The 19,782-nt window shown below is 41.2% G+C and overlaps 1 protein-coding gene across 27 annotated transcripts in view; it reads left to right on the top strand.

Annotated features, from left to right (window-relative positions):
* Positions 1 to 19,782, top strand: part of Tcf4 (transcription factor 4) — a 347,041-nt gene that overhangs the window by 251,477 nt on the left and 75,782 nt on the right. For 2 of the 27 annotated variants that reach the window (XM_029547104.1, XM_029547099.1), the window contains exon 1: positions 19 to 432. The exons of 21 other annotated variants lie outside the window; for them this stretch is intronic. In XM_029547104.1, the coding sequence (XP_029402964.1) occupies positions 364 to 432 (69 nt within the window). In that variant the 5' untranslated portion in view covers positions 19 to 363. Of the gene's footprint in view, positions 1 to 18; positions 433 to 458; positions 843 to 13,036; positions 13,192 to 19,782 lie in introns of those variants that run through there. 4 more of the 27 variants (XM_021214227.2, XM_021214226.2, XM_029547101.1 and 1 more) reach the window with 4 other exon arrangements.

Consider the following 19,782-nt stretch of genomic DNA (forward strand, 5'->3'; position numbering starts at 1 on the left):
GAGAGAGAGAGAGAGAGAGAGCGCAGAAGTGAAGCCTGCAGGAATTTGTAAGAATCGGCATTATTCGTTGAAGTGAACTGATAAAAAAAAAACCCTCGGAAAAGTTGCAGCGATCTCGAGTGCTCGGCTGCGGCGCTGCACAGGCCGGGCCGCCATCCAGCCTGCGCGAACTTGAGCGTCTGACAGCAGCGCCGGGGCCTCCCCCGCCCGCCAGGAATGGTCTCTTCCTGCTTTGCATATTCACCACGCTTGGCCCGGCCATATGGGAAAATGCAACTGAAGGAATTGTTGTGAAAAAAGGGACAGCGAGTTTGAAATAAAAGTTGTTAGAGTGGTACTGAGGAGAAAAAAGAATCCGAGGCCATGTACTGCGCATACACCATCCCGGGCATGGGCGGCAACTCTTTGATGTACTACTATAATGGGAAAGCGGTAAGCGAACTCGGGCTGCGAGGGGCATTGGGGACAAGTTTTATGGTCACAGGGATGAGCCTTCTAGGCGGGGAGCATTGTTTGCTAAGTTGTGCAGGACTGCCGCACCTTTCTCTGTACCATGAAATATTTATCATTTGCGAGTCCTAGGATGCTTCTCTTGCCTCCTTCTTCTTGCTTTCTGCCTTTCCCCCAGTAGAGACCCAGCAAAGCTTTACAAAGCCTCTGAAAGTAGCTCCCAGAGAGAAAGTTTGCAGTCAGGTGAACTTAGGAGGTTGTACGATTTAAAATAACAGTAATTTTTAAAAAGGACTTTTGGCAAAATTCTTTTTGCTCTCAAATGATTGGAAGGAAGAACAGATTATGAAGAGAACCGAGAGAACCCAAGTTAGCCTGAGAGAAAATTGGGGGTAAGTTTCTCTCCGGATTGAGGTTTTGTGCTGTCTAAAGTCTTACTAAGTTGGAAACCATGGGGAGTGGACAACGGTTAAGAGATTAAAATAGACCAAAAACTTAAAACGGACATATCTGATGGAGTAGATTATATAAGCTTGTTTTTTAAACCAAAAAAGGAAGGGGGGAGGAATAATAATCCATTTGTGCATGTAACAATATTGCAAGTTATTTGGGCTGTGTGGCGTTTTCCTCAATTTCCCTTCTTCTAACAGAAAGGCTTTATTGACATGGGGGAAAGTGTCTGCTATCTTGTATATAACCCCAGCAGAAGGTTTTTACTTGCCATCTGGAGGTTTATTTTATTTTATTTTATTTTTTCTTCGCCTGGGCCCTCTGAAGGAAAAGGATTTCAATATTTTGTAAATCGGTATGTGGTACTCTCGGGAAGAATTGGGCAACGGAGGAGTAAAATTTCACCTTAAAATAGCAAAGGACAGAGATGACCATGAAAAGCAGTCTTTTATGAACTGTTCTCATGTTGTATTTTGAACTTACATTTGGTTTGATCTTAATCAGAGTGTGATATTTGGGCCAAATGAAACCGATCAGAGCGAATTAAATGTGTGTGTGCTGATATATGCATGTAAGCCTATATATACATATATATACACATACATATACGTAAATATGCACAGATGTCTGCATATTGCTTATTTCTGGTGGGCTACACTGATATGTATACATATACAAGAGCTTTCGAGAGTGTAGCTTAAGGAGATTAACAGTCATCCAGGTCTATGAATTATTACTTTTATTTTGAAGTATCAGTAAATCATCACAAGTTTATAAATACTTATCCCTTTTAAAATCCCCCTTTAAGGAATATTGCATGTAGTCAGAACAGTAGTTAAATGTGGTAAATAAAGTTGGTGTTGAAGTAAAAGGCTTGTGTTCTAAATTGGTCAGTGTTTAAATCTGTGACTTTAAATACTGGGCTTAGAGAACTCAGTTTTAAAAATAATTGTATCTGAATTGCAATTGTTAGGGGTTCCTACCTATTTAAGACTTTTGCCTATGGTCTCTTAGACATTCCCCATAATATATACCATAATATTTCCATTGATTAAAGCCCCTTTCGGGTAACTTCACAAATGCTGTTAATGTGATCAGCAAACATGTCTGTAAAATAGTAAGATACAGCCCAGGAATCTGTTGCCCTGTAAACTAAAGAATTATATATTATATAGTATATGCATATGCATGAGAAGATTATATGTTACATTATTTATTACAACAAATATAAGTTGTGGGTTTCAACCTTAAAGATTACCAATAATGAATTTTATAGGCTAATTATTAGCTCCACATCTTAAACAGTTGAATTGTCAAATTTTTAGTTAAGGCTCGGGCATTTGGATTTCCTGTGGCCTGAAGGAATTTTTTTAAATATGTGTTCCATCCCTACAGCTTGCTAGTTGCCTCTACCATAAGAAAACGCTGCCTATGACATCATATCACTAATATGCCCTCGCAGTTGCCAAATATTTTGGTTGTTAGATTTTTTTTTTTGAAAGGATGGTACTCATAAAATCAAGATCACTCTGTCACAGGAAATGTATTTATAGGAACTGTTTTAAGACGCTTATTAAAAACAAATCTGGTGATGTGTATCTCTATTGATTCAAACACTAGAAAGAGGCAACTTGTACATACATTATATTTAGGGAAAATAGCCATGTGGAGCCTCAGCAGAAACTGTGCAAACATGGATGGTCGGTCACCAGTGCTTAGATTTAACTTGGTGGCATAGCCAGCAAAGTCCACTTGTGTGTGGTCCACAGAAGGCCCAGTTCTAGACCATTTTCCAAGACACCCTCGTGCATCCCCCGGGGAAACGGATTTCTGTTTATTCTACAGTGTGCATTGTATTGCCTCTACGTCTGCATTCAGCTGCGTTTGGTTTGATGCCAGACATCTTGTGGAGATTGTATACGTCATGCATTGATTGTTCAACATGTCTATGAAAGCAACTTTACCTTTCTTGAATTTTGTTTGTCTGGGGTCTATTTGTATCGTGTGTGTGTGTGTGTGTGTGTGTGTGTGTGTGTGTGTGTGTGTGTGTGTGAGAGAGAGAGAGAGAGAGAGAGAGAGAGAACTGTTTTCCAACTTGAACTGTTAAAGCTTGGCCCTCTATGGCACAGGTTTCCCTCTGAAGACAGCCCAGCACTGAATTCCTTCTTTTTTCCCCAGTGACAAGTCAATTACTTGTTTAAATTCAGTTTGAACTCTCTGAACTGAGAGAGGCTAGAGGAAGCAGGTTTTTCCCTGTGAATAAACAAAAGAAGAAAAATGGAAAACCCTTCCCAAACACTATGATTTTTAGGTTGCAGCAAAAATACAGACCATGACGATGATCTTTTTGAACCAGCAAACACAGTGTTTGTAAAATCTGTTCTTGCTCTTCTCCCACTTCCTAGCAGGAGAAAGACTTTAATCAAATGATATTTTGGGACAGACAAAGGAAACGTTAGATGGACTCTGTCACCTTAGGATAGAAGGGGCCCCAGCTACAGATGCCCAAATTGCTGCCATGCTCGCACGGAGGCCAGTGATTTGTCCTTAAGTGTGGACTTCATGAGATAAGACCTTAAATAACCTTAACCCAAGAGCTCCCAAAGAATAAATCTTGAGTGTAAATGAGAGAGCATTTGTAAAACTCAGCTTTGCCTTAAGGGAGAGGTCAATGTTCTTGGCCAGTCATTTTGGGTGTGATTTTTTTTTTTCTCTCTATGAATTACTACCTTACATGTAAGTGAATCCCAGTCCCAGCTAAATGACAATTTGGAGGAATTATTCTTCAGCTATCAGAGAAATGTTTCTGGAAGAGCAGTGTTTCTTTTGAGTGTTGAAAACTCTAGCTTATGTCGTCAAATTGTGCTACTCTCTTTATTCAGGCCATAAGACATACTGGGCATTACTTAGGGCATAATCTGGTCTACTCCACCCCCACCCTCACCCCCCAAAAAAGGCAAAAAGAAAGCTAGAATTCTAGCCCTAAATTTTGTTTGTTTGTTTTCTCCCAAGGTCTATATGCTCATCAAATTTGAATTTTAATGAGTAATTATTTGGTCAAATTCCATAGAGCTAAAAATATGGCAATTCCACGTAAATAAAATTCTGGCAAATGGAATTGAAAACAAAAGTGGTAAAATTCCTTCCTAATAGTAATTTCTGATCACACCATAGGCTCTCTCGGCAGTGCGTGCATGTGTTGAGCGGTATAGAGAAACCTGTGATTATTCTAATTGCTCTTTTCTGCTTCATCCTAACAAGCTTCAAACCGTGTTTCAAACTAGTTGTTTTGAAATAGTTATTTGTCAAGTCATCAGATCTAAGAAGGCGAATGAGAGCCAGGGCCCCGTGTTTATAGTCCAACCGTTGGTCATATTATGCAGGCTTTTCATCTTCAGAAAGTTCAAAGGCAAAAAACGAAGCGAAACTCTTTTTGATATTAAGGCCGCCCAAACCCAGAAACATTGGAATCACAGGATCTCTCGGTTCACAGTCGTTCTTGGAAAAAAGTTCACCAGTACATAAGTAAAAATCACAGTCAGCAAGTATTTTCCAAGCTCCTGTGTGAAGGGTTCACTTCTTATAAATTTTGCCATGGAAAGAGGCAACATAAAAAGATTAATATCTTAATATCACCAGAAATAACATTGCTAAGTACATTTTTAATATGACCTTTTAAAAAACTATCCTGGCTAGGGCAGTTACAGATAAGTGAGTACCAGGTTTTAAAGTTTTCCATAATGTGTTCACTATGCAAATTGAAGTTGACATTTTAAAAGTTGTTTTAGAAAATTATTATTTCAGAACCTTGGTTATAAACAAAAGGAACCAGTATAAATTTATTTTAATTAAAAATATTTTAGTTGCTAATACAAAGAAAAATGGTTAGATCACAAACCTGTTTTTTTTTGTTTGTTTGTTTTGTTTTTTTTAGCTGCCTACTAATGTTAAAAACAATCAAAGAAAAAGCATGTAGGAAAACATATATATTTTATATGTTTATTACTGGAGCCCAATAAAGTCTACCCCAGTGTGGAAACAGCCCCTAGTTTTTATTGTCAGCCATATAATATATATAATATATATATTATATATATATTAGCTTACTACTTGGTATTATTGACATACAGAACATTTTAATGGAGTGATTTTAAGATAACAATAAAATTGTTTTCCTGTCTGTATTTACTTTCTCAAAACAATACTATGTTGACTTTGTTCAATAGGTTTAAGCTAGTAAATATTCAGCAGGCACTTAGTCTTGATACTGTAGCTACCTCTTGCTCAGCTGCCTGTGATTAAATTTCCAAAAATCCCTGCTCGAGATTCACGGATGCCAATTTGAACCTTTTTTTTTTTTTTTTTTTTCCGGGAGGCTAATTTCTTAGGAAGAAAATATGTATGTGGTTCATTTTATTTAACCCCTGGTTTCTGGTAGGTTTGAATGCTTCAACACTTGGGAAGCATCCGGCTCCCAACACTAGGTGATGGCACTGTCTCAGGAGTTAGAAGGAAGCACTGGGGAGCAGGGAAGGAGAGGCAGGCAAAGGAATGGTCAGGGGAAACCAGGAGGACCTGGATGGTGGTAACTACCTTTCCAGCTGACAGACAGGAAATTGTACTGCGTGCTTCCTGCCCCTCCATGTCGTTGATTCACAGGAAAATCCTTACGGTCTGCTTTGTTACTGCTCCTCCACTTCTTTTTTTTTAATTTATGTATTTAGGTTTTTTTAGTAAAATTGAGAAGGCACCACAGAGGCTCAAGGATAATTTTTTCTAAACCTTACTGGTCAAACAGCTTTACCTTGTTTTAACTGAAGACATTATCAGATTTCATTATCGGGAATGCTGTGTGTGTGTGTGTGTGTGTGTGCGTGTGTGTGTGTGTGTGTGTGTGTGTGTGTGTGTCCATTCCCAAACCAGCTTGAAACTTCGGGCACGTCTCTGGTGAGAGATGTTGCTGTGTCCTCTCTTTATGGTGGGCCATGTCCATGCTCAGCAGTCTACCGTAGGACAGTTATCCTGAACCAAAGCCCCTTAAACCCTGACCTGGTGAGAAGATAGCAATTTTTAAATAACGACTGGGATACATTTAAAAGTTGTTCAAATTGGGGCTTACTTTTACCCTGAGAAGAGAATTCAATGGGAACATATGCTTGCTCCCCACAGCAAGCCTAAATGCTTGCCACCTAGCACATGCAGTAAGTGATGTGTAGCTGGTTTTTTTTTTTAATCCCCTCCAATATTGTTGGACTTACACAAAAGGCACATTTGCTCATCATCATTATAGAAGGAAGACGATGGAGGATCAAGCGTTTTCAAATATTTAAGTGTCTGATTAGATTTTTATTTATTCATTGGCCCTCAATACTTTCAAACATAACTCTTTAAGATGACACAGGGCAAAATGAGATGTGATAAAAATGACGGGCGGTGACAAATGAAATCCTGCCTGCTCCCCAACCACTTACAGACGGAGCCCTACAACAACGGTCTGTATTACCCCCAGAATCAAATGAATAGTGTCAAAAGCGGTGGGAGACAAGTTAGTAAAAGAATCGTATCTTGAAGACAGATGACGGCAGAAGTTACCACTGGAGCTTGTAGAACCTTGAAATCCCTGCAGACTTCTAGTTTTTAAATGGATAATAACTTCTATGGTGCATTATCATATCATGTAAAGTGAGCTGCAGAGATGATCCTTACATTTTTGTTGATCAAAGTGACATTTTTCTCTTCCAAAGAACAGTTCTTAAGGCTGCTGCCCCTCCCTTTGAGGACATTATGAGAGGTGACACTAGGCTTTCTTCTTTGAAGTGCTGGAGATCACTAACTCCCAAACTGCCACTTTGCCTTCCCAGGTGTGCCTGTGTTAGAGTGCCATAGTCCACTTAGAATATTTAAGTTCCATTTTTCTGATAATGTCTTTACACTCCAGGCTGCATTTATTACCTTTTCAGTTTGACCCAAACCCTTCCTCATTTCTTAGGGACAGCTGTCATTTTCTTCCAAATGACTTGGAAAAGAGCAGAGTAGCTGTAATGTTTTGTTTGGAGGGGGACACAGCCTTAAGCCCAGTTCCTTCTCCCCCAGGTTGGGTTAGAGATTGAGCTGAAACACCTGAGCAGTGGGAAGTGTCAGCTTCCAGACATGCTGGTCAGATGGCAACTCCACTGCCAACAGGCCGGGACTTGGTGGGCGCCCTCCAGGGACCTAGAGCTGTGCCTTCCTCCAGGCCAGACTACACTCACTTTGAGAGGGGGGCTCATTGGGGTAATTGATAGGAACAAGTGGGGAAGAGTTGAATTCCAGCTGCTTCCATTGTGACTGGCCTGAAAATGAACAGGGATGCTAAGGATGGAGGCCTAACACTGGACTTGTCTTTTGCACCTCCACAAACCCAAGGGTGAGATTTATAAAGTACCGAATGAATGACTGCACCAATAATGATCCTACTCAAGGGGGAACTGCTATGTTTGGAAAAGCTCACTCACGCGCCATTCTAGAAACAGTTGATGCATTTACCAACCACAGCCTATTACTAGAGCCCAATAAAGTCTACCCCAGTGTGGAAACAGCCCCTAGTTTTTATTGTCAGCCATCCAGTGAACATGCCATGGGCTCTCACCTCTTCTTGGATCCTCGCCCCTTTGGTGGTGATATTTTACCATCTTAAAATATTCATAATGGAACACATTTGAAAGACACTAGATGCCCACCTCCAAGAAAGGAAAAAAAATATATAAGTGTGCTCTAGACCTTCTCAGTCTCTGAAGTGTCCCCCCCACCTTTTTTTAAGTAATGAGAATAACACTGCATTCCTCAATAGTTTTTCTAGCGAATAAAGCAAATTAAATTAATGTTACATGCATATTTAAACTCCATCCAGTTAAGTACTGATGTGATTAAAATAATCAAATGTATTACTTTAAAAAATTAAAAAGGATAAATTCCGCACCCCATTATTTTATTGACTTTTAAATATAAATTGCAGAAATGTTTACATTCCTAATGGCATTATTAAGATAAACTGACAAGTCAGGGGGGGGGAGTTGATTGGCCAGCCCATTATGATTTCTGCACCTGCTATTATGATTCAGAAGAGCCTAGCAGGTCTAAGCAGGGTGGATGGCTTTTTCCCCCCTTAGGTTTCCTTTGTGTGGTGTGTGTGTGTGGGGGGGGTAGGATAAATGTTTAACAAGTGTGGTTTCACTTTGTAGTGCCTTGGTGTGTGTTGTTGTGATTAAACAACTATAGAGTATTTCGCATAGCTTTGGAATTAGTATGCAAATAATAGAGGACAGGAAGGTTTCCCTGTACCTGATGTCTTGAGCCTCCCCAGGGAAAACGGACGGTCAGACTTTTACTAGGAGTTGGCCAGTGGCTGATATGGCCAGCTCTTCAGTTTTATCCTGGACATCCCTAAGGTCTGGAAGAAACAGTTTTTAAAATATTAATCTTTAATACGGTATTCATTTTATTGTGATTATGGATATACCAGGAGATTAGAAAGACCTGAAGGAACATCTGTAAAAAAACAAAACAAAACAAAACAAAAAAACGTGAGTGTGTAACATCAACAATGCTTACCTGAAGCATCCCTCTGTTCCCTTCTGCTTCTAATCTGGAGTACCATTTTCCCACCACCTAACTTAGTTTCTCTGTAGCAGGGATGCAGTATTTGTTAATAGAATTGTAGACTTATGACAGTACTGATTACAGTACAGTTCTCATGAACCAACTTCCGCTTTGTGCACATGGCAGAATAATTGACGCTCAGTCCTTGTCTTTTACTGTATTCAACTCCATTTTAAATATTCTTTAAGAATGCCATTCCATTCGCTGAGAGGCAACAGCATTATATTTGGACCAAGAGGGAAGAATATTGTCACATGCTGTGGCTAGTCAGAGCTTTTAAAAATCTGGATAAAACCCCACTACTTCCTGAACGACAGTGGTTACCACCAATTCACAGGAGTTTAGACTTCGTCCTATAATAATTGGAACGCCCAGACTTTATTAAACACTTAATGTGGAGCATGGATCCCACTTAATCCTCTCCTGTCTACACAGCAAAATGTTTACATAAATGAACTCTCAATTCGATATCGACTATTTAGCCTAGTCCCTTCCAAAGTTAATACGATTTCCATAATTAAACATGTTCGGCAGTCACCATAGGGCTACTTCTTAAGATTCATGCTCAGCCCTCCTCTTTTAAGCCATCTGCCCGTTAGGTCAGCAATGAAACAGGAGCCTGATTTTATACATTAAAGCACGTGAGTTCTTGGCCATTGTATTAGACAGTCTGCTTCAGAAGGAGCAGAAGATAACATCCCACCATATTTTCATTTTGTTGTATTTGCAACAGAAATGTATGTGCTCAAATCGGTTATTTTCAGCCCATGACAGCTGTGATATTTAAAATGATCACAGCTGTTGTGACTTAGAATTGATTTTTCTATTAACACCTGAAGAAAAAAAAAAGCCCTGTGCTGTATTAAAAACTTAAATGACACGAGTGTAAAATTAGGTATGTTGATAGGAGTCCGGTGACCTCACTTCCCAGAGCTCTCAGCATGCAGCCAGTCACTGGGATGCAGGCAGCGAATGGGCAAGCACCGCAAACGAGATGCTGGGTGTTTCTGTGCGGTTCACTTTGCAAGGGTTCGTGTCACGGCAGATGCTCCTGGCACCACTTTACAGTGCCAGATCTGCTAATAAAACCTTTTAGGATTCCGTTTACTTAATTAACCCCTAGAAAGATGACTTACAGGAATCATTACGAGGACCTGACCTCTGCGCTGCAGAAGCTGTGTTATCTTTCACAGACAACACTGAGAAAGGCAAAACCACACTCATTTGTCCCTTGCGGAGGACAGTTGGGGTTTATGGCCTTTTCCTCCCCCACAGACAGAAGGAAAGAACAGTAGCAAAGAAGAACCAAGTCATTACCTGTGCGGTTTTAGGCGAGCCCTTGTTGTTAGAGATCTTGACTACATTTTGGATCCCTACTTTGCATATCCACTAAACAAACACATTTCAGGATTGTGATTCCCAGGTTCCATTGGTCTCTTCAGATGTTTCTAGTCCAAAGTCAATTGGTTATTGTAGCATTGATGTAGCAATGGACTGACTACTTAACAGTGCAGTCATTCTAGGCCTCTTGGTGTGGCATGGCCTGGTGTGGAATTATTGATGAATAATAGTGCCTTCCCAGATGCATTGCCAATGGGAAGAAATGTAGATTAAACTCTTTGGCTGGTCCCTCTGCTTCTCGCCTTCGTAACTCAATCAGAATTGAAAGCATGGTAGGTTTGACTGTGATAAATGTATACCTGGATGAAGAAGGAATGAATGGCTGGTGGGTGGGTGGATAGATGATGTTATTAGACAGTATCAGATAATGCCAGTTATTTATTGCTCAGATTTGTTTAATCATCAGAAGGTTAGATACAATGTATTGGTTTGGGTTTTACATATAGATGAGAGCAAGTCAGTTGGAAGCACTAAACATTTCTGTTCTATAATCAAAGTCAGTATGGAGCTCATCTGCAAAGTTCTAAAACAAACCCAGACCGCTGACTTCAACGGTAAGGTCCCAAAGTCACATTCAAAGTGCTCATGGGTGTAAATGGTTTTGCCGGGTTCACAGGGCAGACGATAACTTCTAGAGATGTTTATAGAAAACCTCAGAAAATCCAAGCGGGCGTTTGTTGCTGACAGACTCTGATGGCAAACATGAATCTCTGTGCAGTGGCGCCTCCCAGGGGACAGACGGAAGCAGTTTGGATTGTCGCAGTTAGGGGAGGCTCAGGGGATGCTACCAGCATGTGGTTCTAGAGCCCTGATCTAGCACAGTGTACAGAAGTGCCCCTCGGCAGAACAGAGGCAGACAAGTCCTGATTTAGACATGTTGGATCTGGACATTTGTAGTTTATTCTTGCCATGTGAGCCACATGTAGAGTTCCTTCCTGTCTTCCGTCCTTCCCTCTTCCCTTCCTCCTTTCTCCCTTCCCCCTCCCTCTCTCCCTCCCTTTCTTCCTTCTGACCTACCATCTCTCCCTACTTTTCCCTAACCCTTTCCTTCCCTTCACCCCCATTTCCTACCTTTCCACTTCTCCTTCCCCCTTTCCCATTCTTCCTTCCCTCTTTTCTTTCCTCTCCCTCCCATTTTCCTTTCCCCTTTAACCTTACCCTTTCTTACCCTCCAACCAATTTCCTTTTATTTTATTTTCTTTTGATATATCATACTATGCTCTATAATGTTGTTCAAGGATTTCCATGATCTACCAAGAAAATGTAATATTTCATTTGCAATATTATATAGTAAATTATTTGTGAACTAACTGGAATGATTTCAAAGCAGCTGTTAAACTGTGTTGAGCCAATAAGGAATAATATATATATATATATATATATATATATATATATATATATATATATTATATGTGTGTGTGTGTGTATGTGTCATATCTCTTAAAATATTGGGAACACCACCCATATTTCTTGTTTTATCTTTTATCCTAAAAGCAGTATATTACTTTTTTCCCCAGAGTACATAAAAAGGAAAAAGGGAATTAGACTAAAGAATAATTGATAACGATATAGACATATTTGAGGTGAGAATTAAGGATATTATGTGAATATGTATATATATATATATATATACACACACACATATATATATATACACACACATACATACACATACATACATTGTCTACATAAAAAAAAAAAAAGATCATAAAGATTAAAATAAAGTAAACCTGAGGAACTCTTTAGCTTTCCCAATAATGCAGGGATTTGTTTTTGTTTTTGTTTTTCACCCCACTTACAACTGGTGTCCTCTCTTCCTGGCCCTGCTCAGTGCCCGTCATGACTGGAGCTTTCTGGTGTGGTTTGGAAAGGGATACCAAGACCTAGGTTGGCTTCCCTAGTACTCAGTGCAGGAGGGTGACAGGTCTGAATACCTGCCAACTTTTACAACCCATAACACCTCACTTCTTAGAAGCCAAGTTTCAGAGTTGCCAAGTCTAACAGTAGCTTGTGCCACCCTTCAGTTTCTGCTTCAGGCTATACAAGGTCCTTCGAAAATTGATCAGAGTAGACGTGACACAGCAGCCGGGCAGTTCAGATTCCCGGTGCAGAGAACTTATTGTTTAGTGTATTGGTTCGGGGGATAGCCTCTGGTCCCCCCAAAGCACCTACACTATACTGTACTGACGGCTTCCTGGAGCCCTGCCCACCTCAGCCCTGAGCAGCTCTAGTGAAGTCCCCCCCCCCCCCGCCCAACAAGTAGAGAGCTAGCTTCAGCTCTGCCTCCTTCTGAGGTGCCTGTGAGTTTGCCCTACATTGGCTTTGGGGTGGGAGGGGGGGTCATGTTGTCATATTGGGTGTTACAGAATTGTCTCGATTCGTAGTGAGCAGCGACAGAGATGTCATTTGACCTGTCACCATTCAAAGGTTACTATTTTGATAATTCCATTTATTTAAGCATTTCCTTTTATGGGAGGTGGTGATTGTTTTACATCATCAATTAATTTTAAAGAAATGCTCTTTTACAGATCATTGTCCTTGTTTTCAATTTTGATTAAACACTGATTATCTGTGTTAGGTACTCAGTATTTCTCTGATATTCTGTAAACCCCAGTATAATCCTCTGAATAAATCTAAAGCAATAATATGCTTATTATTGATTTCAGAATGTGTTTTGTAAAAAGGCCGGTTATGTGATATTTGTGTATTTATAGGTTGTGAAATCTTTGTAGAGTGCCTTTTCTGTCATGTTTAGGCAAGTACTTTAAAGCTGTGATAAAACCTAGACTAACTCTTTCATTATTGTATTAACATTTGATAAAATACATCTGTAAGCTTTCATTCCTTCAGAGAATGCTCTCAAGTTCTCCCCAAAGTAACATAACCCTCCTGCTTCCTGTAAGGCAGGTACTCCAGGAGCGGTTAGCCCATTTCAAAAGCTAAGACTGCTCCCGATGAATGGGCTAACTGCTAGCCAAGTGGGGCTATTGCCATTAAATTTAATGATGAAAACTAGAAACGAATTTTAAAAATTAAGTTTCTAAGTTTCTCAGTTACACCAACTACATTTCAAGTCCCCGGTCTCATGTCCTTGCTATCTTCATTTTGGATGCACGCAGGGATCTCTTGCATCGGTCTAGGAAGTTTTTGGAGAAATCCCCACCTGAGAAATGGAAGAACATATGAGTTACAGAAGTTGCTCAAGGTCACATGCATCCTGAAGAGGCGGAGCCCCTTTCACTGTGTATTTCAGTATGCCTTTTCACCTTTTTCTTAACTTTAGATAAGATGATATCAGTGTATCTTGTATGTTACGAGATGCTCAAGCCAATTATATGTGTCGCTCTTTAAAGTTAGTCATTGATATACTCAGTCTTTTTCAATGATCCATCCCTTCGTCTGTTTGCATAGAGCAGGGACTTGGAATCCCCTTCCTCCACCTCAACCAATGGGACTCTGAAGGACAGGACCCACCATGTCTTAAGTCATCTCAAGCTTACTAGCTTATTAAAGACAATCAATACATGTTGACATGAAGACACTCCAATAAACGCGATGCATCTGACCTGCACACCCATATCTCTCTTTAGTAAGGCAGAGCCTTTACTGGAAGGCTCTCCTGATGTCCACAGAAAGCAGACTACTCTTGTATTGTTCTGTCAAAAAGTTACAGTTTTCTGGAAATAGTTGATATGCCTGTTCAGGTGTTTATGAGCACAGGGCGCACAATCATTAGTTCTGTTGAACCTCATACCTACCGTTCCTGAATAGACAGTGAGGAACCCCGACATTTCCCCATATCGCACTACCATGCAGACTAGGTGCTTAGCACATGCGCCAGTGCTCTCTTCTTGGGCTTATTGATGGTACCGCAAGTCCCGGGTTCTCTTAGTAATAATCATGGGGTCAAGAGACATTTGTGCTCCATGCGCTCTTTCAGTTCGGACCACGTTTCGTTCCTGTAATGCAAATACCACTTTAAACTTAGCAATGCCAATTTGCATTCATATTTTGGTTTCATATAGCTAGCTATTGCATCTCAGAAACAAGTGCATTTTAATGAGTACTGGCAGAATGATAAAAAGGTTATTCATTAAATACTATTGTAGAAAATACAGCAGTTGGTTGCCAGAAATCATTAAAGCCAAATATAGTGTGCATTGAGGCTCTGAGGATGCCCCTCTTTAGGAGTGTGTGACCCTGTGGGATTCAGTGCAGGAAGAATCAATGCTATTCATGAAGGCATGAAGGGTGGGGTTAATTAATATAGAATACAAGCCAGTACACCATTGACACCACTGTTGATTTTTAAATTTTAAACATATTTTACGTTTTTTGATATCTGTCAGGAGATCATAGGGCGTCGCCTCAACATTAATGCAAAGGACTTTTGACAGTCAGAAAGGCTGAGTTGGGAAGTAATTTTTTTTTTTTTTTAAATGTGTGTGTTCTTAAAGCTTACATTTTGGTCTTAAATCCGGAGTGGAGTTCCCGCCCTCCATTTTATGATTTTTTTTCCCCTCCCCTTTCTGGGAATGCTTTATGAGAATACTGAGCAATGTATTTTCTTTCTTTCTTCTCTTTTCTTTTTTTTTTTCTTTTCAGGGTAACGTAGGGAAAAATTACAAATTTGCAACTGGCTCTTTAGAAATCCTCTACTTTAACACATGCGCTCTCTCGCTGCTGCTGCCATGGCTGTCATAGCTTGTGGTTCCTAATTATAATGAGCTTTTTTGGTGGTGTTATTGCAGTTGTTTTTCCCCACACCCCCCTCAACTCACTTTTCCCAGAAGAGAGTTCCAAGCCTTTGAAAATTCTCATGATTTTGCAAATCCACTCTATTTTTGTCGCGAATACAGGAAAGTTAAAATTGGCTGGTCGGCTGCCATGTTTTGAATCCAATTTTAAAGCAACCCTTTGCAACCCGGGGAGTGAAACTGACATCTTTGTATCTGTAATGAAGATAATTACACCTGCAAGGTGACATCACTAGCAAAGTGACAAACGCACTTGAGAACCGAGTCCCCTGTCTCCTCTGAATCCCGTAGACCACTTTTGGCATTCAGTTCTAGTCACTTCTTTCATGCCTGTCGTTTGAGAAGTTGCTTTCAGATGAATTTGCTAAAGCTGACTGACACGGGGTTAAATTAATTCTTTTCTTTATTAGTCGAAGTGATACAGACCGTTCTTGGACTAATGTAGCTTAATTAGTGGTCAATTAAAACCGAACATTGCTGAATTGAAGTTCTTTGATCAGAGTCCCTGGCATGGGCTCGCTTTCTTTAACTAGCCACCATCTTGAATTCATTTGGAATCAGTAGTATAAACAAGTTTAAAACTGGTTCTTTTATAAGAAAGTCAGCAGGCCTGTATAGCTGCGGCTTCCTTTTTTTTTACTTCTGTAGGCGGCAATTCAAAGGCTAAATGAAAACAGCACTACACCCTGGGGGGGGAATACATTTTTAAAAGCAACAGTAAGTAGTCAGTAAGCAGTCAGTGCCCCAACCCGTTTATCTGTAAATAATTAATACGCGCTTTCCCAATATAAAGGACCCCTCCCCCAACTCTCCCACTAGAGGGCCACATAATAATAAAACCTACCTGACTGTCTCTGGCCGTAGGGAAGGGTGACTGCCGCAGAGATGGGTCCTAAATTCCTTCTTCATTGCTCATGGGATACTATTTCATCCCTGTGCCTTTGACATTGAGTCTGCGCTACCATGTAAATTGGTGGTGGATTTCATCATTTCTTTTAGAGGGAGGGCATGGCTGAATTCATATGAGGGCTGGGGGGTAGAATTCTGCGCTGTCACTTGGTTTAAAGTGTCTAGTGCTTTTGGTAGATTGTTGATGCCGTTATTCCCCCCTTCCCCAAAAAGGAGGTGGGAACAAGAGAAGTTACTGCGCAGCTAGTGCAGCCTCATCCGTTACCCTGTGCCCTGTCTTAATATTTAAAGTACATATGCTGCTCTTGTCTAAACAAAAATTGATACCGTTCAGAAATCCCAGGTTTTGAAAGCTTATCAACCTGAAAGTACCATAGAAGATGGCATTCAGCTGATGCTGTGTACTTTAAAGTATTAATTAAAGCCACTGGTTTTTGTACTAGAAACCAAAGTAGTAAACTACGACAAAAGAATGAATTGGCCGTCCATAGGTGGCCTCTTCTGGATTGCTCTCAAGAAGGAGAAAGGGGGAGTTGGAAGTGACCGTGTACTCTCCCCCCTCCGCAACAAATGATAAGATTTTTGCAGTTTTTGTTCCATATATCCAAAAATTAGAGTTATAAACTGTAATTAAAATTAAAAACTTCATCCCTTGACAGAAAGAGAAATTGTTTCTAGTCAAGGCGCCTTTCAGCGCTCTCTCTCGCCTTCTCCCTAAAGGGCTGATTAGGGAGAATAATTGGGGATGATAGCGGGAGGAAGACGACAATTCCATTTAATTAAAGATAATTTATTTTACTTTAAATTGGTGATGTCCCACATGAATAAGAGTAGATTTAGCAGATAGATTTATTAATGGGTACTGACATCTCAGTTGACAGAAAAAGCAAACATTTTCTTTCTTCATTGTTTTTATTGCGTCCCAGCACCTGAAATTGCTGTCAGCCAGCTTCCTTTGCTGCTCATCAGAGCTGCAGGCTTTTCTACCAAATATGCAATTACTGGTTTATCACTAAAACCAACTTGATCCTCTCCTTAGTGTGTGTGTGTGTGTGTGTGTGTGTGTGTATAATATTTATATATATTATATTTTTATATATTATATATATATAATTTATATAGATATAGATATATAAAATAAATAAAAAAGCCAAGCCCTTGAAAAGCTGCTCAGACCCCAGGACTGATAGGAGAGATCCTTGCTTCTCAAAGGATGTTTACTATGCAGATCTTCACGGGGGGCTAGTGCTAGAATTTGCCATGGTCTCAGTATTTAAACAAGGCCCATCACACCACCACTGGTTGGGGACAGCACACTCGAAGAAGAGTCCTTCAAAGAGGCTGTACCTCTAACATTCTGGGTAATGAGGGACAGGACAGGAGTAGGTCTGCAGAACACCCAGGTTCACTCCTGATGAGGACACTGTAACAATTAAGGCCCTTGGTGTGATTCTGTTGCCATTGTCACCTGCTGCTATGAACAGGTCCCAGAAGTTAGGGCGGGAGTTTTACAGCTGCATGAGAGTTCACGCAACAATTTTCTTTATATTCTTCCCAGTCTGTAATGGCTTCTATAGAACATATTGGGGTGGGGGGCAACATTTGTAAATCGTTCTGTGCTTCCAACAAGCTTGTTCTCCCCAGCTCTGTTTGTTCCCTGTCCACTGCGCCAACCCCTCCACTTGACGCCACATTCCGGGATTCCAGCCCCATGTTTTCTATCGCTCCATCTTTCCCGCCTATTCACCTAGTATATTTTTTTCTCACCCGATTTTTCTTTGTATAAAGTGTAGGTCCTGACCTCTTCTTCCTCCATGGACTCCTCTGCCTTGACTTACGGCTCTGTTTCTGTCCTCTGCTTTGACTTACGGCTGTCTTTCTGTCCTCTGTCACTGTCCTGTTCATACATATCCTCCTCTAAGCCACAGCCTTCCCTTGCACTCTTGGTTCATTTCCACCTCCTTCTTTCCAGCTTAATATTTAGAAATGAGTCCATAAAAAACACTGTTTACCCAGCAAAGGGGAGGTATTAGATTTTTTTCTTTTCCTTTTGAGGACTAGGAATCATAGTAGAGTTTTTATTTTTCTTTTAACCAGATGCTTACATATTGTCCTCTTCAGCAAGCTCTTTTCAAAATTGACGTTAGACCAATGGTGTTGCTTTTGAAGGATTAGTCCTTATTAAATATTGCTTCCCATGTTGTATTAGCCTTTCCCTCAGCCAAAGCATCTTTCCCCGTTTATCCCTCCAGTGAGCCTGTTTGTCTCTAAGGCCCGCGCATGACCCACAGCTCCTTCACCTTCTCTCCATCTCTTCTGTTGCTCTAGCCCGAGATTCATCTTGTGACTTTTCTTCCTCTGTGATTATTGACTCTGTGCCACTTTCTCTTCCCGAATTCTCCGGAGAGCAGCATCCTAGGTAGAGTGTGGAATGTCTGCACTAAATCCTAAATCCTCTCCAGAGCTGTGTGGCCATGAATCTAGGTAGTGGGGATGTGAGGTCAGGCATCCAGCTAGACCAAGACTAGGCTGAAAAGCCTAGGAGGGAAAACAATCACATCGATAGCAGATAATGCCAGTTAAAATGTTGGATAGTAGGGTTAATGCGTGCACATGTTAATGTGTGTGTGTATTCATGTATGTGTGTGCATATATGTGTGTGTAAATATGAGTGTGTATATATGTAAGTGTGTATATTATTAGTGTATATGTATGTGTGTATTCATGTGTATGTGTGTGTGAATATATATGTGTGAATGTGTCTGTATTATGAGTGTGTATGTGTATGTATTCGTGTATCTGTGAGTGCATATGTATGTATGTTAGAGTGTATGTGTGAGTGTGTATATGTGTGTGTGTGCATTTGTGTGTATGTGCTGTGTGTATGTATATGTTTGTGACTGTGTATGTGTGAGTGTGTGTGTATATGTGTGAGTGTGTGTGTGTGTGTGTGTGTGTGTGTGTGTGTGGAGGTGAGCATTGGGCAGCCCTATCAGTGAGTTGCACTTGGTTCCTATTAGCCTAGAAAGAAATAGGAAGCTTGGCTCAAAATAAAGGTGGATCGTGTAACTCGATGATCCTGACTGGCTTACTTTTGGGCTCTATTTTCCTGTGCCAGCTTTACTGCCAACAGTCAAATGACATGAGAACCCCTTGAGTTACCTGGTTGGGATGCACTTGTGAAGTGGGGTCTCTGTATCCCAGGGGAAACACGACAGTTTTGAGAAATAAACACCTGAAAAGAAAGCCAGGTATTGTGAGAAATGCCTGCAATCCTAGCGCGTGGTTGGGGGAGGCATGAGGAGGTACAGGGAATCAGGGTTAAAGGTCAGCCTTCTTGACATGGTGGCTTGGCAACCAGCCTGAGCTACATGAGACCCTGGCTCGGTAAAAACAAATAAATGAACCTGAAAACTTAGCTAGAGTCGCCCCAGACTGGAAGCACCAACCACTTGGACTGTGTAAAAACAGGTTCGGGCATAGAGGCCTCTGATTCTGAGGTAACAGGAGCAGGGAGCGACAAGAAAAAGCTTACTAACCATGGTGTAGATGTGGCTCACACCAGGAGGATGTCTGGAGCCTGGTCATTTGGGTGTCTGGGCCTCTCCCACCTCCCCTCCCCATGTACTCCTCCCACCCTCCTCGGCCCTCCCACCCCCAAGCCAGTCCCAAGCCTCGCTGCAGACATCTGCAGGTCTGAGGCACATATACCCAGCCTGAGGTCGCCTCTCTGCTTCCCGCTATGAATTCTGGGCTGTGGTCCTGCTCCCCTGCTCTTGCCTGTCAGATTGCAATTCTGATGCTGTCAGCCATGCCTGACCAATCAGCAAACACCACCACGGGATAAAACTTAAATAATGCAGATGCTCAAAGGCAGGGTTATGTCTCGTGGACCACGAAGGGAGAGCAGAGGTAAGGTCTCAGTCTCCCCAGAGTGGTCTGTCCCCAGCCTGCTTGGTCTGACACTCCCTAAGCTCTCTGCTTGGCCGGCCCGCAGTGCCACCTGCTTTCCCCTACCTTTCTTCCCTGCCACTCACAAGAACTTTTGTTTGCATCCCCAGTCTGGCTCCTCATCTTCTCTCCCTCTTGGCTTAGTGCTGTCCCAGACATACCTGCTTTGCCTCCAGGCTGCAGGACCTTGATGAGGTCTTGCTACACTTAAAGGGAGAAAGGGCTG

The sequence above is a fragment of the Mus pahari genome, chromosome 15 (genome assembly GCF_900095145.1).
Source record: "Mus pahari chromosome 15, PAHARI_EIJ_v1.1, whole genome shotgun sequence".
Classification (NCBI taxonomy): Eukaryota; Metazoa; Chordata; class Mammalia; order Rodentia; family Muridae; genus Mus; species Mus pahari.